This window comes from Psammomys obesus, unplaced genomic scaffold, assembly GCF_907164565.1.
Source record: "Psammomys obesus unplaced genomic scaffold, mPsaObe1.curated_primary_1811, whole genome shotgun sequence".
Classification (NCBI taxonomy): Eukaryota; Metazoa; Chordata; class Mammalia; order Rodentia; family Muridae; genus Psammomys; species Psammomys obesus.
In genome coordinates, this window is record NW_026596039.1 from 16,890,063 (window position 1) to 16,912,006 (window position 21,944).

The 21,944-nt window shown below is 53.7% G+C and overlaps 1 protein-coding gene across 2 annotated transcripts in view; it reads left to right on the top strand.

Annotated features, from left to right (window-relative positions):
• Tmem266 (transmembrane protein 266) overlaps positions 1-21,039 on the top strand; it is a 105,434-nt gene extending 84,395 nt beyond the window's left edge. The window contains exons 8-11 of one of the 2 annotated variants that reach the window (XM_055621726.1): positions 690-805; positions 12,308-12,497; positions 18,067-18,129; positions 19,819-21,039. In XM_055621726.1, the coding sequence (XP_055477701.1) occupies positions 690-805; positions 12,308-12,497; positions 18,067-18,129; positions 19,819-20,411 (962 nt within the window). In that variant the 3' untranslated portion in view covers positions 20,412-21,039. The remainder of the gene's footprint in view (positions 1-689; positions 806-12,307; positions 12,498-18,066; positions 18,130-19,818) is intronic. The other variant, XM_055621727.1, reaches the window with a different exon arrangement.
• Positions 21,040-21,944: the final 905 nt, after the last annotated feature.

Below are 21,944 nucleotides of genomic sequence, written 5' to 3' on the forward strand. Positions count from 1 at the left end.
GTGTGCACCACCACACCCAGCTCTGATGGGACTCTGTATCGTGTGCATGCAAGGCCAGCTTTCATAGAATCCTGAAGAACATGTCAGCTGGGACACGGTAAAGAGGGTAATGGCACAGGGAGGACCTCCATTCCCTCTCCTCACCATGGGAGCCCCTCAGAGGACTATCAGGACACACCATAGAGCCAATACAGTAGATGTTAAGATTCTTCCGGGCCCTAAGTTTTGACTGCATCTGCTTGGCAGGCATAAGGCAGGCAGGATGGCTGCCTGGGTCTTCTGTCTGTGGGAGGGCAGCCTCTCCCCTCCCACCTGTGAAGATGAACATGAGGACGATGCTTCATTTCCAAGCTTGGCATGTTCGTCATTACAGCATCTTCACTGAACTAGAATGCGGGGGGGGGGGGGGGGGAAGACAACCCAACTTAGGAAGTCTGGGAAGGCTTGAGGAGCTCATCCAACACATTCTTCTCATTTGACAGAAGGAGAAACTAAGTCAAAGAAAAGGGTCACACTGTGAATGCTGCTCAGAACCATGATTGAAACTCAGGACACCACACACACACACACACACACACACACACACACACACACATACACACAGTCTGGGCTTTGAATGCTGGGCTTGCCTCTCCCCAGCCCAAGCCCAGCTGCTGGGCAGTCCTTCACATGGCTCCTTTTTCTTCCAGCCTATGTCCTGCCAGTCAAGCTGGAGATGGAGATGGTCACCCAGCAATACGAGAAGGCCAAGGCCATCCAAGATGAGCAGCTGGAGAGACTCACGCAAATCTGTCAGGAGCAAGGGGTAATGCTTTCAGATCTACCCATCTCTGTCCTGGCCTTGCTGAGGACCCTTTAATGTCAGGATCTCAGAGCTTGGGGACTGAAGTCAGGGAACAACCTCACTCAGCTTCTGCCTATGCCCCAGCCCAGCCTCCATCCATTCACTACAGAGCTCAGTAAATATGTGTTGAGTGTTTCCTTTGACTCCTCAGCCACAAACTCCCACAGCTGACAAGTTTGGAAATCTGTGGAATAGCACTACAAATTGATCATAGGAACGTTCCCTGGGACTGTGCACACACATATACACTCGTGAGGGAGGGTTTGCAGAGAAACTGACCTGAGCAGAGCCATTTGGGAAGAGAACAGGCAGGAGGACCAGCATGAGAGTGGGGAATGCGCTGGGCTGCAGAGGCCCTGCCCCCTGTGAGTTAGGGAAGGAGGGTTTGGGTGGGCTTGGCGGGGTTCTGGGCTGATGGAGGCATCTGGAGAAAGAGGAAGTGTTAATCTTCCATGGATCTTTCTGGCTGCTTCTGGAGGTCGGTAGGAGGGGACAGGTCAGGACAGAAAGCCACAGTGATAGCAATCACCTGGGTGAGCGCTGACCTGGGTGTAGGCTAGGAGTCTGGGAAACTGAGAGGGGACAGCTGAAGTGTTGCCCAGAAACAGCTCAGAGTGTATCAGGGAGCTCTTGGTCCCCTGGACAACAGGAAAACAGCGCTGCTGTTGGCAGCTTGGTAGAGCCAAGGGCTGCCCTGCTCTCCCTCAGTGGACAGGTGCCCGCCAGAGGGCACATCTCTGCCCCACTCCCCCGGCAGCCACGTGTATGCTGCCTGGCCCACAGAAAACCCTGAAGGCGGACTCACGTATCCCATATCGCATAGCCTGTGTCCTGCGCCATGAAGGTTCAAGCCACTACCCACATGTAGGTCTTGGGAAGGGAACTCTCGCACTCTGTACAGGAAAGAGCAGTAAACAAAGAAGATCCCATCTGGGGTTGGGAGCATCTGGAAAGTCGCTGAACAGAAACCAACTGTCCTAATTTGCAAAGCACCTGAAACCTGTCATCTTAGCTAAGCTGCTGAGAGGGACACATAGCTGAGGTCCCTGTGGGCTGAGCAGGGTGGGTGGGTGTGGCCTGGTGGAGCAGGGCTCTGCTTCTGCAGAGAGTAGGAAGCAGGCCACTGCTCTCCAAAGCTGGAGCCCACTCCCCAGAGGCGAGAGACAGCAGCCCGCTGGCAGAATGAGGCAAGGTTTGAGACCTGACCAGGCAGCAGATACCCTGAAAGGAATGAGTGGCAGCCGTGGTTGTTAGGGCGGCGTGTGGGATGATCAAGAATGGCCATTAGGGAGAGTCTTCGTTCCAAGCCAGCCCTGTTGCTTAGTGGCTTTGTGGCTTGGGCACTGATAGAACCTTGGTTTTGTTCATCTGAAAAATAGAAATAGTAATAAAATCCTCGAAGGATGGTATGAGATGTAAATACTGACGGGTGGGGCCTCACTCAGGGCCACTCACTCCTGCGAGTTTACCTGCTTCAGAAGGAGCCCTGAGTAGTGGCTTGCCCACTTAGAACCCTCCTGTGATGCTCTCTTCTTTCCCAGCTCACCTTGTTGGGGACCGTTCCTTAGCACATGTTTTCTGTTTAGGCCAGTGAAAATGTTGTTCCAGGCTGGTGGTGCATGCCTATACCAGCATTCAGAGGCAGAGACAGGGTTGTGAGTTCAAGGTCAACTTTGTTCTAAGTAGGGAGTTCTAGCTCTGAGCTACAAAATGAGACCCTGTCTCAAAGAAACAAAAACACAAAAGCAAAACAAAACAAAGATCAAAAGAACATTGCTCACATCAGGCACAGATCCACACAGGCCAAACAGCAGCCCATGCAGGCACTGGCCCAGACTTCCCAATAATCCATAGTATTTCCAGAATCTCCAACCTGCTGCCCACCTAGCCCTGCCTCAGCCCACCCCCCTTCCCATCTCTTCATATCTGCCTCCCACACAGAAGCTGACCCGAAAATGTAAAATACTCAGGTTTCTTTGACTGTGATTAATTGACTGATAAATTGATTTTTGGAGATGGGGATTTCACTGTGTAGCTCAGACTGACCTTGGACTTAAGACCCTCCTACCTTCGCCTCCCCTCCACTCAGGGCAGTCGGTCCCACTTTGCTCTCTCCTTTACTTATGGAAATATTTGCCAGGGTTTCATACATCTTAGTTCTTTCTAAAAAAACAAGTAATTTCTGAGCACTTTTAGGCTTACCGAGTTCCTGGAGTCTGTGTGCATACCCACTTGTGGTATCTTGTATTTGTTAGTTACGGTGGACGATCCAAATACTGAAACTCCATTCAAATTACGCCCATTCCAGGGTCCACTTCCATTTCAGCCCCGTCTCCTTAGGCTCTCTGTGACAGTGCCTCGCTCTGTCCTTGTCTCAGAGACGCTGGTGATGTTGAGGGCACTGGCCGGGTGTTTTTTAGGGGTCTTCCACTGAGATCTGTGCAGGTCCTCTCCGGGTGATAGTTGTTTGGAAGGAAGTCTGTGGAGGTGAGGTGCCGTTCTCACCAGGAGCAGGAAGGGCACACGGTCAGCCCGATGCCGCCTGCCCACCTAGCTCATGCTGGTAGGTTTCTCCACTGTAGAGATTCATTCGTTTATTGCCACAGGCCACGAACAGGTGCTCCAGAGTCCTTCACACTTCAGATGAAAAGTCTGTGACAGCGTTGGTCCAGTCTAAGTTTGGCAGGTGAAAAAAACTAAGGACCATTGAAATGGAATGTCACACAGCAGCTTGAGAAAATGCCAGTCTCTGGGCTCTTTGCAGCGCGCGCGCATGCGCGCGCACACACACACACACACACACACACACACACACACACACACACGAGAGCTCAGGTCTGGAGACAGAAGTTTGTTGTTTCCCTCACGATCCCTTCCAAACACTTGGCACCTTTTTAATCCCCCAGACCCCTGTGAAGAAAGGGGAACGTAAAGGACCTGGGTGGGGAAGACACTCAGCAGTCATTCTCGCCTCTGAGCTCTTAGTCAGCTCTTTGTATCTGTTACTGAGGCCGTGTGCACTGTTCTCACCACCCTCAGCTGTGAGGGCGTCTACTTCCTGACTTTATTCCCTGACTACAGCCAGAATTCTAATCCCTGTGATGGACACACAGTTGCCAGAGGAAGGGGCAGGTGGGCTGTCCTTTGGGGAAGCAGTGCAGACCACCCTCCATCTCTCGCTCTCAGTCCTGGCTACTTGAACTATCAAGGTCACATTAGATTGCTGGTCCAGTTGACATGGCATTTTGTTCTTCTGAGTCATCTTCCAAGCCACTTCTGAGATTCCGTGCTCGGCGATGCCCAGGCTCTTGCTGTAACTCAGAAACACATCCTAGAGCCCCATCCTGTCAGTTTTTTTGCTCTTCAGGCCTTGCAATGGGGAGCTAGTGTTCGCCCTCTGTTGGGCCCCATGAAAATGACAAGGAAGAGGACCACTCCCTCAGCAGCCACACTCACCTTGAGATTTTGGGGAAATACCGATGGTCTGGGATCACTGTAGAGTATCTTGAGCTGAGAGAGCCCTTTGGTCCTGTGTATGCCTCAGTACAGCTTAGACCCTGGGAAAGCATCCGTTCCCAAGAGAAGTAGCCGATGGACGGCAGAGTTCAGGGGGCCGGAATTTTGCTTATAGGAGTGGCCAGCAAGCTGGTTTTAACCTTTGTTCCACCAGCAACTAGCTGTTTCCCCGCTAATTCCTGGACATCAGCTTCTTTGTTGAAAAGATGAAGCCAACAGAGTTGTTATCGCCCGGATGCTGTGAGGAAGCCATCTAGTTAAAGGACGTGTGGAGGCTCTAGATCTCTGAGACAGTACAAATACTCCTGAAGAAACTCCCAGGGTGGGCAATATTCACAAACGCACTGTCACATTCTTGGTGGCTCTTGATTCTGATGGCCAAGACTGGCAGGCTAGGCTTTATTAATCCCTCTCAGATGGGAAGACTGACTCATCCACCGGCTGCACCTGACCTGTGTGTAGCTTCTTATGAAACAGAGGCCAGGCTGCAGTGTCGTTTCTTTATGTTGAAATCTGGTGTCCACACAAGGCAAGGAGTACCACTCGCTGCTGCCCCAGACTTCCAGGATTGGGCCAGGGGCTGCCAAAGTGCTTCCATGAGTGCTTGGGGATTGGAGCTCAGATTCCCAGCACCTGTGTGGCAAACGTCTGTAATTCTAGCGGAGACGGGAGGAACCTGGAACTCACTTTGTAGACCAGGCTGGCATCAGACTCACAGAGATCGCACTGCCTCTGCCTCTGGGATTGAAGGTGTGTGCCACCACACCCAGCATGTTTGTCTTTTTTTTATCATTACTAGAGTAGGTTGCAGTGGGCAGAGCATAAGGAGCTGTCTGCTCTGCTGTCACTCCGGCCCCCAGGCTCCTTCCATTGTTTGGCTCCCCTGGCTCTTCCCAAGCCAGCAGTGCAGAAAAAAGGAGAAGGGAGAAGGAGTCACAAGTCTTTATTTGATAGGTCTGAAAGGTGACCCTGCTTCCTTATTTCACTGGCAAGTCTTACACAATTCAAAGATACCGAGAAGCCGACAATAGTGACTTGCGTTCCCCAAAAGAGTCACTATACAGTCACCTAACCCATAAAATGAGGCTGCTGGGCTTATAACCCTCTTGTATAGTGGGAGGTACAGATTCATTCACCAAAAACCTCCCTGAAAGAGACTGTCTCCTTGGCCAGTTTCCGCAAGAAAAAGATGAGAATTTCCACCCAAGCTTTCTGCATTTCTAAGGCAGAAAAGGTAGGATACACCTTTCTGCGCATGTGCAGGAGCTAGGGCAGGCTTTGTGGGTACAGAGGGCTGGGTGCAAAGCAAACCTGTCTCCTCATCCCATGGCCTCATTCTCGACCTGGTGCCGAGAACCCTGAGCAAAGCTCGTAGCTCTGCATAAACTGCTCGCCTCTGAGGCCGTGCCCAGAGCTCAGAGAATGGGCCAAAGGGCTGGAATAACAGGAACCATAGTCTATGCCGCTTCAACAGTGGCTTTTTCTGGAGAGTTCCCTCCTGCCCTGCAGAAGTCTTCGGCACCACTTTTTCAGCGCAGTAGCCTTTGTTACCTGGGTTTTTCAAAATTTCCACTGAGGGAAGTAAAGTTATTATTTTTTTAACATGGGAAGTGGTTTGTAAAACAGCTGATAGCTTTAGTGACAATCCTATTTAGCTGATAAAATTAGCCATCAGAGAAATAACGTATGTTATCCTTTTACTATAATTTAAATTTATGGCCATCTACCAATCATCTCCACTTTGGATGGAAAGAGGCCAAGGTCGATCTCAGCCTCACCCTGCTCCTAAATCATTGGTTTGCAACCGTCTCCTGATTTTTATTGTTACCAACAATGGTGAAACTAATGGAGATAAACATTGGATGCCATCCCAGCAGCAGATGGCTTTGCAGGCAGGGCAGCCTGCGCAGACAGCATTGACAGAATGGAGCCAGATTATTGCTATTGCATTAGAGGCCATCGAGCCGCTGGCCAGAGTGCATTGATCAGGCTGCAGCCGTGTCCATTGGACTCTGTAGCCACGCATTAAAGGCAGAGAAAGCTGGGTGTGGCCGCTGAAGAAGGGCCTGATTCGCTCCAGTAATATGTACTTTGGGGGCTCTCAGAGAATCGCTGTTGATCAGGTTGTGTTCTTAGATTAGAAACAGTTGCTTTAGTTCCTTTCCTAGCTTAGGGACAGGCTTCTGTGTAATGTTTGCTAGTGGAAATTTTGCTTTATTTTGTTGTTCAAGGCAGTGTGCACCTACCTTTGTCAGAGGCCAGGCTCTTGTGAGCTCTGGAGATCCCGGGGGACGTGGTATTTCTACTGATGGTTTTTAGTGGTGGACTGCGGGGTCCTAGGGGTGGGAGATACACCTGTCCTGCTTAGGAGGGCCTAAAAGTTTCTTTTTCTTTCTTTCTTGCCTTCCTGCCTTCCATGCTTTTCTCCCTAGGAGTTTCTTGACTAGATCAGACTGATAGTTTTCATCCGATTGTGAAGCTTGGGCGGGGCTGGTGGTGGTGAGTTGGGGCTGGTGATGGATGGCGGTAATGAGCACACCAGCCCGTGTTCCACCATTGAGCTACGCACTCTCAGAGGCTGAGTGAATTATTGCGCTGTCCTACTCTTTTAGACCTCTGGGCTCCAATTGTGTGTGCGTGTTTCACATCTTTCGCACCCGTTTCTTCTGCGGGCTCTCCCTCTCCTCCTCTCCTCCACCCATAACTTTTGGTTTTATTTTTAGACTCATCTCCCATTTGAAAGCTCAAGAACTCTGTCTTTCTGCCTAGGCTGCTGCAACACCGGCTGAGTTCCCCCTCTAGGTGCTGGATCATGAAGTGTGGTTAGATTCTTGTTCTCTGCTGGAAGGTCATTAAGGGACTGCAGAGCCCAGGCTGGTCTGGAACTGGCCTTCCGCTTGCCTCAGTTCTTCACATGTTACAATTCTGGGTGTGTGACACCAGTCCTGGCTCATTTTCTTCCACATGCCTCTGCATCGTTATGTCTAGACCCTTATGTGTTAGCTTGAACGCTCACAAGTCTGCTTCTGCTAACTGCTTTCTCTTTTTCCCTGCTTCTTTGCACGGCTAGTCCATCTCACTGGACGCTGGACGCTCTTCATGGTGTGTGAGGGTTCTGGATTATGTTATCATTCTTCAAAGAGTCAGCCTTCCAGGAAGGGCTCCTGGCAGCGGCAGGAGGGTTGGCCCTCCTGACCACACTGACACTGAATTTCACTCCGTCCCAGCCCAGCTCCAAACCTGGGCTCCCAGGGCAAGACTCCGCCAGTCCGTGCGTCCTGAACTGGATGGAAAGTGAAATTAAGCCTAGAGGAGAAAAGGGAGATTCAGTGTGGCAGAAGGGAAGAGCTCAGGCCCTCTCCCCCAGGCCCAGCTTTGTGAGGACCCCGTGTTCTTCCCCTGCTGCCGTCAAGCTGACCTGGGCTCCGTTTGGCTGATCCATCCTTCCCATCCACAAGGCTCTAAGTTCCCTGACACAAGGTGGTGGAGTTTGTTCGCCAAAGGCAAGGGCTCCATCTGTGGTTTGCTCCTGCATACCATGTACCCCAGCCTGGTCCAGCCTTCCTTCTCCCTTCCCCCAACCACAGAATGCCCCTCCCACCTCCAGGCCTCAATTAGCTCATCTGGCTAATAGCACCCTGACATTCTTCTAACAGCCCTTCAGTCAACTGGGGGAGGTTAAGTATCAGAAGAATCGGGAGCCAGCGTCTGAGGGTCTCACTGGGACACGCTGAGAAACCCCCCATGGGTCATGTCAGCCAGTGGCCGGAGTGAAGTGCCATCTGGCCCATCTGCGGTCCTCCCTTAAGGAGTCGGCCATTGTCAGTTCACAGGGCGAAGCCTGAGAGCGTCCAGCCACTCTACACCCTCTTTACATGAAGCGTCTAAAAACCTAGCCCTGCCGAGCACAGGGCCACACAGCTTGAATCCCGGGACTCGGGAGGCTGAGGCAGGTGGGCCTCTGTGTGTTCAGAGGCACCCTGTCTCACACAGATCAGACCCTTGTCTGGGAAAGTAAACAACCAAACCCCGCCACCTGTACAGCAGGCTGCCCTCCCTCTGACCCTCACTGCAGTACACATCAGGCAGGGGCTCTCTGGCCTCTTAACTAGTTTCCCTTGGCTCTCTTCTTATCTCCTTCAGTCCTGCTTTCCTCCTACTCTAGAATCTGGCCATCCCTGGGCTGAACTGCTGCAGGAGGCCCTGGTGGGTATCCCACCCCTCCCCTTCTCCACCCCGCAGCCAGTGTGGTTCTCTCCATCTGGGCCACCGCTCTGCCCTGAGTGACCATTTTCAGGTGTTTCCTGCTGCTCTTTGAAGAAAGACTAAAGTCCCTGAGCTCTCTCACGCTGGTGACATGGCTCTGCCTGGCAACTTTCCCAGCTCCCCCTCAGCAGGCAGGACCCCTGCATCTGATAATATTCCTCCTACGCCTCAGGCACTAGCGCAGGACCAGCCTGGTGATCCTTGGCGGAGATGTGTCCCTTGCAGAGGCACAAACCATCTCCTCCCTGGGATCACCCAGGACTCACCTCTAAGCCATGGTAACAGCATTTTAACAGGGCCCCTACCTGACTTCTGCATGAAGAATGAATGAAGGATGAAACTACACGGACCTAGTGTTCACATCTTCAGTTCAGAACTTGTTTCTGAGCATGTGTGGTCTTGGCCTGGGCAGGCCCTGACCTCCAGCTGGCTGGCCTGAATTCCAGTGAGACTTCCCAGAGCGGCTCCATATCGATTACAAGCCATTAATAATGCATCCCTTCAGAGGGCCGAGGAAGCCATTAGCTGGGCCTGCATGATCTGAGAAGGGGGCTGTATGTGCCCATGGGAAGTTCCCATCCCCACAGAGCTCGGGAAGATTACCTCCTGGGCTCTCATTGATCTTCAGGACCTTGTTTCTAGAGAAGCGGCCCCTCACTCCCTACAAAACAGACCACCGCAAATCTGCAAGCCATAGTTTCCCAGACTCCGAGACTGCTAGCCCATTGAGGGCTGGGTTGTTGAGGTTCAGTGTCTCCAGGCAGGAGTTAGGACTGTGACCGTTGCTGGGGTTGGGGGCCCGTGGCAGACACGTGTGGGTTGAAAATATAACAAGGACCCACATTCACGTGTGACCAAGGGCTCAGAGTACGGTCCATAATGGAGGGTGAAACTGTCTATACTGTCTATACTGGGTGTATAACCAGGATCAGAGCCCAGTCTGTGGCCAGGACCTGAGCTCAGTGTATGTGGCACAACCTTTGTCTCTACTTTGGGTTAAAGTGGAAGCTCAGGCTGTAGCTAGAGTTGGGTTCAGTCTGAAACCGCAGACTAGTTCTGAAGACGCTAACTAGTTCTGCTTTTCATTTGCTCACCAGCGTTTGAATGCCTCCCGTGCACAGCACACAAGGCTCATGTTGGTGCAGCGGGGCTCTTACTGGCGTGGGAGAACCGGGTGAGCCCATTTCTCTCAGTTTGCCATGACATGGTGCTAGTAGCTTGAAATCCACCAGATAGATAGGTGTTTTGTACCTATGAAGGCTTTGTTTCTGTTCCTCAGCACACCCCCGGGGGTGGTGAACGGTGAACTAATACACGATCCTAATAGAAAATGGGGAAAGCTACACATTTGCATCTGGTTTGCATGTGATCTGCATCTGCTCACCTCTCAGATACCTATCGGATGAGAGGTGAAGGGAGAATCCCAATGCACAGAACGAGGAGGCTTTGAGTCTTGTAGGTTGGGTCAAAGAGGATACAGATTTCAAGGGATTTAAGGAAAGTGGAGGAAATGGTGACTGATACATAAAGAATGGAGGATTTGTGGGTGACATGTCCACAGAGGAGGGAAAAAGGACTAATTCTGCCCTCAGGACCCCAGAGATTCTGGGAGGAAGGAGATGTAGTATGAAGCATTGGGGCTAGGGGGCTGGGTAAAAATCTACACAGAGCTCTAAAATTTCCAAGGCTTGTCTGGCCAGAAGGCCATGCCCTACCCTAAAAGAGGCCATGGGTTTGTCCTCTGGAGAAATGCTCTGGACTGGGCAGGTGCCTGACGAGAGAGCTAGAAGGCTGAAATAGAGTTAGGAGAGAGTCCTTCCTCCTCTGTGATGTCCCAGCCCCTGCCCTGCTCCCACTGCAGAAGCACCCAGAGGTACCTGACAGATGCTAATGAACTCTCTGGAAGCATAATGGCCCCAGACAAAAGCATGCACACCCTGACACTGGGAGTTGTCCAGCACAGGGGTGGACAACTGGGCCATTCCAGTGTGAGTAAATGCACTCATGTTCTACTTTCATGAAAACAAATGAAGGTGAAAGTTGGCCTGGGGAGGCGTGGCACACTTGTAGCGTAGTGTGTAGGGAGCTTTGAGGTCCAGCTCCAGAGCTGTGTGGAGCACCCCAGCACTCTAAAGGCGTGGGCCAAGCTTCGGAAGTTTAGGATGAGTTTGAAGCCAGCTGAGAGTACAGGAGGCCCTGTCTGAGAAAGGAGAAAGGAGAAAAGGAAGGGGGAGACAAAACTACCTGAATGCAGAGAAGAGGCTGATGTGAGTGACAGCCTAATGGGCCGCCACAGAGGGGAGCCCAGGAAAAGCCCCTCTGAGTTGACGGTTGGTCGGCCGTGCGACCTGGGACAGAGGGAGCAGCAGGGAAGTGCCGTGTGCCTCTGAGGAAGAGCCAGAGGGAACTAAAGGGCAGGAGAGGAAGCTGGCAGGTGGGCAGGCCCTGGTCATGGAGGCTATTTGAGCCAAGGGCAGGGGGGTTGGGCTTTCTCTCATGTGGGGTGGGGAAGCAGTAAGACAGAGGACAGAGTCCACACAAGGACATGCGGCTGTCAGATGATAACCAGCAGTAGAACTGGAGAGCGAGCAGCTTAAGAGCGCTTGGAACCGGAGTTGGACTAGAGAATGGTTTGGATGCTAAGATGAGAGGACACAGGAGACTTTTTGACTGCAGCTCATGAGAGATTAAAAACACCTGAGGTCTGGGGCGACCGCGGAGTACTATGTTGACCAAGTGAACTGAGCACATGGTGATAGCACGCAGGCAGCTGGAGGCGCGAGTCTGACAGTCTAAGAAGGGGAGAGCAGGGAGATGGGCTTTGGGGCCCGCGACAACCCTCTCGCGTAGAGAGGGTGCAGCGTGTGCTTTGAACACTAGGTGGCAGTGAATACCCGCCACCGCTTAGCCCACGCAGACAGACAGACCCTTTGTCCTGCGTCCAGCCGTCCCAGCAAGGTTTGGAGTCTGAGCACCTATCTCAGGCACCATCCCACGAGACACCTAGAAGCCTTTCTAAGCTTTCCGAAGATTCAGTTTCCACTGAGTTTCGTCTTGTTTTCACCACATCTTCAGAAAGGGACGTAAAACTCAAACATAAAACTGCCTTTACAACCCGGGAAACTGAGGCCAGAGGAAGCGAAAAGCCTTCCCAAGGCACATATCCCAGTACTGTCTAGCCGAGGGCCGTCTCCCACAACTCGTGCAAGAGGGGAATGGCTATTACTGGAAGACAGGCTGGACCAGCAAGTCTCTGGAGCCGGAATGCTTAGCTCTGCTAGCTCGGGGGTGGGGCGCCTCCTCACTGCCCTCAGCACCTGTCGGAGGCAGGCGAGTGAGGAGAGCTTTCCTTTCAATCCTCGGAGGCGCTCACGTAGCTAAAGGCGGATTCAAATCCAGGTGTCCTGACGGCTGGCCCAGCGGTCTTCCTGCAAACGACGGCTGTCTTTCTCTTCACGGCCATTTCCCCGGAGGAGGGCCCGAGCACACGGTGTCCGAGACAAAAAGGGTCGCACTCTGGGCCTGGAAAAGGTTCCGGTCCGGTGCGCTGCCGAGGGCTTCCGCCATGGGGTGCTCAGCCCCCTTATCCCCACAGGCAGGCGTGCCACCCCGGCTCAGGGCCCAGACCCCCGACCTCACCCCGCGGGCGCACCCCCCCCACCACCCTTTTGCCTCTTGCAGTTCGAGATCCGGCAGCTGCGCGCGCACCTGGCGCAGCAGGACCTGGACCTGGCGGCGGAGCGGGAGGCGGCGCTGCAGGCCCCGCACGTGCTCAGCCAACCCCGCAGCCGCTACAAGGTGGTGGAGGCCGGCACGTGGGCCGAGGAGACGGCTGCCGAGAGCCTCGTGGAGGAGCTCAGGCCCTCTCAAGGTGAGCCCGCGTCCCCCGGAGTCCCCAGGACGCCTCCCTCCCTCCCTGCGGGCTGGGGCGGGGGATTCCGGGCGCTGGGGCCGCGTGCAGGTGTGTGCCTTCTCAGAACTGCCTCTGGGGCCCAGGAGGAGCGTCTAGCCAGGGGATCCTGACCCAAACTAAAATTTATTCAGATCAAGCGAAGCCGTTCAAATCCCGTTGTGAATTAATAGGTGTTCCTTGCCTTGTTCTTGCAAACAAACAAAAGCCTGACAGAAGGAAGGAAGGGTTTATTTCGGTTTATTAGAGTGTAACCCACCATACTGGGAGAGCCGCAGGGGCCGAGTGGGCGCTTTGTAGCTCCAGGCAAGAACCAGGTGAAGACTGGGACTGGCTTGCTTCCTCAGTTTGTCCTCAGTCTGGAGCGTCCGCTCATGGGATCATGCATCCACCACCAGGATGGTTTTTCAACCTCAGGTAACCCAACCTAGATACTGTCGGTGGGTTCTCGTCGGTTCAGAGCCTCTGGGCACTAGAGGTGTGTCTCCTGGGTGATTGTCAGATTGACTGCCAACAGTAGCCAGCGCAGTGGGAGTGGCAGGCGTTTGAAGTTGGCGGTCTATGACCTTCCTAGTGGACTACCAGCTAACAGGGCCCTGAGAAGAAGTCCAAGGCCGAAAACCAGAACGGCCAGTGACCTAAGCTTTGCAGGTGGGGCACATTGAAGGCCGTGAGATCAGTGGAAAAGGGCACAGGAGCTGTAGCTTAGCCAGGTGCTGTGCAGGTGAAGCTATTTCTAGATCAAAGCCCATTTCCTCTTCTGGGCAGCTCTGACTTGGGGAGAGGAGTTGGCTTTTCTGGGCTCTATGATTTCCACCTGCTGTCAAGAGGGGTCCTTACAGGCTTGTAAAGAACACAGCCCCACAGCCAGTGAAAGATGGTCCTGTGCCTAGACCTTGGACGTCAGGACTCCAAAGCCAGCTTGATCCAGGGATGACTTCACTGGGAGCAGCTGTGTCCTTATCACATCAAGGACAGGACTAGGGCAATCAGGAGGGTGCTGCACGGCTTGAGGCTTTGGTGGTCTCACCTCCAGCTTCCTCCACTGCCTTGAAGGAGGCGTGAAGGACCAGGAGTGCAAGCGATCTCCCCTCACCTTCTAAAACGCTTGACACTCCCTGGCGTGACACCTTAACTTGTTTCCCTGCGCTCTCTCTGGAAAATGTCAAACTCCCTTGTAGTAGTGCGGTCATTGGTTAGATGCCTGGAGCAAAATGCTACAAGCTGAAGGACTGAAACGGCGGAAACAGCCTCACAGTTCTGGACGCTGGAAGTCTGAGGTCAGGGTTGGTCCCTCTGCGTGCCATGATGGAAAACCTGTTCCTTCCTCTTCGGTAGCTCTAGTTGTTGGCAATCGTTGGCTTGTGGAAGCACCACTCAGTCTCTGCCCCCATCTTTACATAGCATCTCCCGTTGTGCCTGTGTCAAACCCTGTTTGTACAGCTGTGCCTCAACTTGACTAACTGGGTTGTAATTATGTTGTCTCCAGATAAGCTCATATGCTGGTGCCAGGGACTGAAACTTCAGTATTATAACACATAGAGGAGGACTGTGGTTATCCAACCAGCAACAAATGCTCCACAAGACAGCCTCCCCCTCCCCACTCCTGCTCCATCGCCTCTGTGGCATCCCTGGGTACCTCCCTCTCTTGTAATGCACACTTACCCACACTCAGTCCTCTGCGTGCACTTTCACAGCTGTCTCCAGCGCCCTCAGTGCCACGGCCAGTGCCTCTGAGGCAGAGGGCAGAATGCAGGGGCTGTGAGAAGCCTCCGTGATTCATGGCCTGAAATAACCCAGGGACCAAGGCCCTCTCCCAGCTGATTTCTCTCTGAGCAAGAGCCATGTCCAGGGTGGGATTTCCATGACATTAGAAATTACAGTCAGATGAGCGAAGAGCATTCTGGGCCACTCTGAAGATTAAGAAAGGGCGACATTTGTTAGTAGCCATGACTCCCAGGCTAACAGGGCTCAGAGGCCCTCCGCGTGCACCACAGGACACAGACAATCCAGGCGTTAACCTGCAGACATAGCAGTGAGTCAGAGGAGCCTTGGGACGTGGCCAGCATCACCTCTGCTTTGGGGAGGGCTACAGGGGACCACAGGAGTGCCCGCTCCAGCCCCAGCGGAGCTGCATCCCTCCGAGAGGGAAGAGCTTCCCGGAGTTCCAGCAGGGCCCAGTCAGACAACGCCGACAGCCTTCTGTTTAGACTCGCTCTAGCACAAATCATTTTTAAAACCTGGGCTGCAAAGTTGCAGGCTTTGGGGCCTGCCAAGTTCATAGTGCCTCTGTACAGTCATTAATACTTCTCTCCCAAATTTATTGGTCTTGAAACTTGCCCATAACTTATGAATTACAGCTCCTGGTGGGAGTGCCACAGATTTCACCATATTTCACAACTCTGGCACACCCCCCCCCCTTTGCTGCACCAGCGTCCAGAGGAGCAGCCATAGAGGTGCCTCTGGCCAGTCTGCCCTTGGCCTTCCCCCTGCCAAGCAGCAGGGAACGGGAAATTAAGCTGGCTGCAGGGTTCATCCTCGGAGCAGACGGGACCTGTGCTCAGGGTACCCTGGCTGGTCCCGAGCATACGGGCCTGAAAAGAGCTGGGGACCCTTGGAGCCCCAAAGCTTGTTGGACAGACCTGGGAAAGCCTCACACAGGGTGGCCTTTGAAGTAGTCTGAAGGAGTTCGGGGTCCAGGTCTGGCTTTGAAGGTTCCTGAGCAGGCCTAGCTCTATGACCTGTGGAGTCACAGACAGCCCGGGGCTCAAGTCCCTGCTTCTGCCCTCCGGAAAGTTTTGGTGCTATTCAAGCTACTCAGTTCAGCGCTCAGTTGTGTGCCCTGCTGTCAGGCACGGCATCCAGCGGGTACCCTGGGAATGTCAGCATCTTCTCACTGTGCTCTGCTGAGCCATAGAGGAGTGGGAGAACGAGCATGGGGATGGGGTTCGTGGGAATGGGGTGCAGCCTCTTGGGCTGGGCGATGTGTGATCTACATCAGGCCGCCTTGCCGCTCAGCCCCATGGAGCTCAGTTGTCTCCTCGTGTCCAGGAGGCCTGGCCAGCCAGCTCACCAGCCTTTCTACCTCTGCCTTGACCAGCACTGACCAAGCTCTGCCACCTCTGGACTCAGCTTTTGCAGGATTAGTCAGGTTGGGTTTGCAAAGCACTCACTCCTAGGGACTTCAGAGCCAACCATCTTGCTGTGGACCAAGGATTCAGGCACCAGAGGACTGTCCCCGGCTAGACACTCATGTCAGTGGGTCGGGGTGGCTTCCCGGAAGCTTTGCATTTGTCATCCCCACTTTATAGGTGAGCGAGCAGAAGCCCAGAGTGGCTGAGAGATTGCCTAAGACCACACAGCAAGAGTCCTGGAGAGCACCCTGGACTGGGTTTATGTGAAGCCTATGTACCTTCTCTCCCCACAACCAAGGTCTGGGGGCTCAGTCCTCAGTGAGTTGCTTTGGCAAACCTCAGTGTTAAGTCAAAACAGACCTTGTAGGAGGGGCTTGTTACCAGGTGGAAGCTGGCTGTGTGCTCAGGTATTCCTCTGCCCATACCCCAGCCTCAGACCAGTCACACGTGTGAGGTGTTAGAGGGAAGAGTGGGGACAGAGGCTCAGCCCCAGGGTCCTGTTCTAAGAGGATCCAGGAGCCTACACGAAGCATGTGGTGCCATGGTCAGTGCTATGAGAGACAGGGCAGCCCTGGACACAGACACCCCTGTGCAGGTCTGGAGCAGGGGACAAAGAACACACCCTGGCCAGGACCCCAGCGGCCACCCAGTGACCAGGCTTGATATCCTGTACATCCAGAAAGTGAGTGATCTCACTCATTAAACCTAGAGGCAAGTCAAGCAGGGCCTTGGAAGTCCCTGACCAGTTAGGGTACAGGCTTGATGGAAGTTGGGGTGTTGAGGAAAGTGAGGAGGCATCTGTAAGTCACCAGGATCTCTGCGAGGTCTCCAAGGTGAAGGCTTGGGGGAGTTGGGGGGAGAGAGCATGAGCTCTGCTTCGGACTTGTTGAGTCACAGGGAGCTGGCGGTTAGCCAGGAGTTGTCCAGGGACAGTTGCCCAGACCAGTCAGCGCTCTGGAGAGAGGGCTCGGCTGACGGTTGCCCGACCGAGCCAGTAAAGATAGGGCAGTGGGGGCTCAAGCACCTCGGTGGTTGAGATGGGGGATGCCTGCAGCTCAGCAAGCCGCAGCTCCAGGCCACCACTATCCCCCCTAGGTCTGGGATGGTGGTGAGGAACCTGGGGGAGGGGCTGGGAGTGCAGTGTATTGAAGGCGTGGCACTGGTCATGCTTGCAAAGGCAAGCAGGGCATCTGCTGGCCAAGAGTAAACCCACGTGCCGGGTATAGGCAGCTTCTGGGGGACGATTATGCCAGTATAAGAAGGATGAGTGGGGGGAGGACAGTGGTGAGGGTCACAGTCATGTGCATGGCAGTTGCAGGCTCTGTAAACCTTGTGCATAGCAGGCATTTCTTTTCTGATGAGCTGGGAAGCCCCTGCTCCACTGCACGGGGATGACCCCAGCCTTGACTGTGCTCCTGAGGCAGGAGTCCCTTTAAGAGCTGGCAGAGGGCCAGGCACACTGTGGCCCTGAAGAACACAAAAGAGTAAGGAGTTGCCCAGCAGCGGGCCATTACAGGTGCTCAGAGAGGTGGGAGAGTCCTCCTCGGAGTGCAGCCCAGTGAGAGCCTAGGCAGGGAGGAGGCATGACTCCTCTCTGGAGTGGTGGTGGGGGTGAGTCAGATGCTTCTGGGACCTCCTGGAATTTCAGGGCCATCTATCCATGTACCCAGCTACATCAGTCTGTGAGAACCTTGCTAGGGACCTTCATGTCACAAACGAAGAAACTCAAGTCCAGCAACGGGGCATGACCCAGTCAAGCTCCAGGCCAATGGTGGCACCAGAAAATAACACCTGATTAAGTAAACAGCCCCTGCTGCCTGACCCCATGGCCCAGTGGACCCGCACGGTCCATAACTTGCTGGGAACAGTCATGTCTGCTTCTCAGTGCAGTGCAATTACAGCAAAGGTTATGGATGGCCACAGAGAATCTGCGCTAGCTAACGCAGGAGCAGGAGCCAGCCTGGGCACCCCCCCCGGCCCCACCCCCCCTCAGCATTAGTGCGACACACCTCTGACCGCAGGCATTTCAAGATCAAAAGAGGCCAAGAAAGCTTTTAAGATCCATGCCTCTACCACTCAGCCTCTAGGTGGTGGACGGGCTTCAGCAGCCAGCTCAGGTGTGCCTCAGAAGGTAGCCTTAGAAAGCATCCAGGCTTTCACCTGCAGACCCTTCGCTGGCAGCTAAGCTGACGGGTATGCACGTCCCTGGGGTCTCAAAGCCCTCCATAGGCCTTCTGTGTCTGGCTCCACTCTAAGAATCCAGCCTGCCTGTTGGGTCTCTGCAATCTTCCTAAAAACCAAGGAGTGTAGCCAGCACTATCCCCATTTCACAGTGGCTCAGCTAAAACATGGCAACACACTGTCACGTGCACCCCTCTCTGTCCCCATCTCTGTAGAAGCCACGGTGAAAGACGACATGAACAGCTACATCAGCCAGTACTACAATGGGCCCAGCAGTGGTAAGTGTGGGTTGGGACTGTTTGCACGCACCGTGCAGCCTCAGGACACCTGTGACTTCAGCAAGCCTGAAAACCAAGGACAGGTACAATCTGGCCTTCCATTACGAGCTTGTAGACTGTGGTGGCAGGGCATTGAAACACCTGGAGCTGTAATCCTTAGCAGATGGCTTAGCTGAAACCCTGATGCCCTAGAGCTGAGCCATCAGGGCAGTCTGATCTCTGACCTTGAGAGCTGAGTGTGGAGCCCTACAGAGGGAAAGGTTTGTAATCCAGAACTCAAGAGATCTCCCAACTGTGCACATGCTCAGGTGGCCCCCGTGGAAAACAAACTTACTCCACATAACTGGCTAAAGGGGCAGCAAGCCTTGGGTGAAATCCTAGGGGATGCTTATGTGTTGTCTGTAGGGGAAAGATTGATTTTATACCCAGACCTTTTGGCATATTTTTCTGTAGCCAAAGCCTTGAGTTTGGAATTCACAGTCCTTGAAATTCTTGCACTCTCCACGATAGGTATAGAAGGTATATGGTATGTAACATGTATTTGTTTTTCTTCTTCTTCTTCTTCTTCTTCTTCACTATTTAAACCCTAAGGCCACTTCTCTTTTTTCTCCTAGTCTCATCCAAACTGCTGGTTCTCTAGCACGGGCTCACTTCTCAGTCCTCTCCCCTGCTTCGGGGACACATCTGTAGCACCGTACCCAGAGCAGTCCATTATCACCCTTAATGGCTCTCAGAAAAGAGCTGCTGAGGCCAATCCTCAACCCAGCCCAGTCCATTCAAAACTTCCAAGAGTATGACAAGGTGGAGCCCAGGGGCTCTCTGGATAGCCAGCTGGTACATTCCAGTCTCCACGAGAGAGCCTGTCTCAAAAAAAAAAAACAAAAACAAAAACAAAAAAACCTGTGGTAGAGGGTATTAGAGGAAGACATCTAGCACACCCCTGGCCTCCAGACTCCCATACATGGGCAGGTGCTCCTGTGCTCACATGCACGCACAGGTTGCCAATAGTAACAACAATATTCAGTGGCTCCTCAAGGGAACACTGATTTCTTTTCCTGAGGCAAGCTTTCCAGGTTAGTTTATCGGCTCCTAGTTTAAAGGCCCACAGCAGGCTGTGTAAGGTTCTCCCAGTCTGTCTCCAGCACACAGAATACTGCAGTCTGCCCTGATTAAGCAGTGTGGGCCCTGAGGGCAAAGCATTAGCTGTCTTGTACAGCCTCCACTGGGAAGTGTTCTAGGTCCGTCTTCATGGGCGACTGGTTGAAGCGCGTCACATGTGTGCGCTTCAGTTCACCGAGGTGGACTGGCAACACTCCCTCTGTGCAGGCGGTGACAGTGACCTGGGTTATCAAAGGCCTCCCCTCTCCGTGCTGCTTCCAAGGCCTGGCCATGCTTTCGTTGCCCAGACCAACACTGGGCCTTAAAGTCCAGCCGTGTGGGCAGAGGCAAAGTGTGATCAGCATAACCTTTCTTAGCCGGGTGGTTGGGGTGCACACCTTTAATCCCAGCACTCAGGAGGCAGAGACAGGTGGATCACTGTGAGTTTGAGGCCAGCCTGAATTTGCTCTTTAGAGAGCAAGTTCCAGAACAGCCAGGGTTACGCAGTCCTGTTTTTGTCTCAAATTCTATATAGAGAGAACTGTTGTTTTGTTTCATATGTATGTATGACCTCTATCACCTTCCTTGCAGACAGTGGGGCCCCAGAACCAGCAGTGTGCGTGGTCACTACAGCTGCCATAGACATCCACCAGCCCAACCTAGCCTCGGACCTGTTCTCAGTCGACCTGCCTCTGAAGCTCACTGGCAACAGCTCCTGCACCCGTGCCACCTCCGAGACCACATCCCACTCTACCTGTGGCTCCGTCACCAGGGCCCAGAGCGCCAGCAGCCAGACCCTGGGCTCCTCCACAGACTGTAGCACCCCCCGAGAGGAGCTGTCCTCGAAGCCTGGACCTTCTGTTCTGCCGCTGCTACCACCGCCTCAGCAGCAGGTGGTGGAAGCCACGGTCCAGGATCTGACACCCTCTCTGTCAAAGGACCCCTGCCCATCCCCTCAGGCCTTGGACCCAGCGCCCCTGGCCCAGCCTACTCCAGCGGGCTCATCCCAAACCAGCCCTGAGCTGGAGCAGAGAGTAAGTCTGTTCAACCAGAAGAACCAGGAGGCCCTCTCCGTTCTTCAGATCAAGCCTCTCATCCACTTGCAGCCCACAGCTGGGCTGGAGGAGAAGTTCAGATCTTTGGAATCCAAAGAGCCAAAGTTGCATAGGGTTCCTGAGGCCTAGAGAGCCTACCAGCTTGTTGAGTAGAAAGAGGGGAGACAGCCATCTTAAAGCTCTTTCAGGACCCCAGAGGCCACCCAGGGCCACACATGGGGCTCAGGATCCCACCTGGCCTCCCTCAGGGTGCTGTCTGCCTCCAGGGAGGTGATGCCAGGCAGAGGCCACATGCCTCAGACCTCAGAGTCCAGAGCTGGGGCCACCTCTTGCCCTACTCAGGAGAGAGTGGTGCTCCTGGCTGGGGTTTTCCGTTTTTGTTTTGTTTTTAAGATCATTTTTAAAAAAAAAAAAAAAAAAAAACAACCAGCCTACGGCCCAGCTTCAGCAGGGTAGAGTGTGGGGCCCAGCTCAGCCTATTTCGTTGCCTTCGTTCCTGATGGCCACCCCGGATTCTCGGGAACAGCACTGTGAGCAGGGGCTGCCCAGCCCCACCCCAAGCCGTCTTTCCAGGAATGCCGGGGAGCCGACACAATCACAGAGACCGCACCTGAGCCTATCTCACCTGCCATTCTCTCATTTCAGCATGGATATTTCCAAGTCTTCACAGGCCCTGAGGGGACTCATCTGGAGGCGGGAGGGGCATGGGAGGGCAGGGGCAGCCATTTTACAACCCTGGCTTTAATAATAAAAACCAGCTGCACTGAGACTTCTGGGTGGCAGAGGTTTTTTGGTTTGGTCTCCAGTGTCTAGAGTGGCTCAGAGTTAGCCTGATTCATACTTAACTAGGCTACTCCATCACCTCTCCGGCAGCCCCAAGGCCTTCACAGAGGGGAGAGCCTTGAACCCGTGGTGCAGGCGAGTGAGTTCCTTCTACCATCTCTCCACAGAATGGAACCCACAGTTGTGCCTCCCTCATTGGCAATTCCCAAGTAGCTATTGGACCCAGGACTCTAACCCCGGAGACCTCAAACTCAACCTCCCGAGTGCAACCTTCTGCCCGGAATAATCATTTTCATGCTTGCTTTGCCATCTGCTCAGTTACAAACACTCATGGCATCACCTAATCATTCCCCGGTCATTTTCCAAGTTACCCGACCCCAACTCACATCCTAGCTTTGGTGAGGCCTGTGTCCTCCAGTGGCTGGACTGCAGCAGGCCCCGACTGACCTAGCTTCTGGCTTTCCCTTCTTCACCGCCTCCCCCCAGGGCTGCTTTCACTGCTCCTGCCCAAAAGCTTTCTGTGTGTGTGACGCTCACGTTTTCTCTCGTGTGGTACGAGGACAGGGAGTTAGGTTTTGCTGTTCTAAGGGCTCCTGTTCAGACGACTAGAGTGAGAGTCTGAGCCGTCTGTGAAGTAGCTCACACTCCCTTCACATCTCTGTCTCCCTTTCACTCTTCAGGGGTGGCTGCAGTGTCAGTGTGCAGCCTGCCCTGGCTCTAGCTGGCCAGGTGGAGTAGGCTCCTGGGGCCTACTGAGTTAGCCCTGCTAGGGCAGCAGCCCCGCGGTGTGACCAGCACCTGCTCCTTTACCTACTTCTTAGGTTGTTAGGCCCTGCTTAGAGGCTCAGGGCCCAGGCAGAGCCACAGAGGCAGCATGCT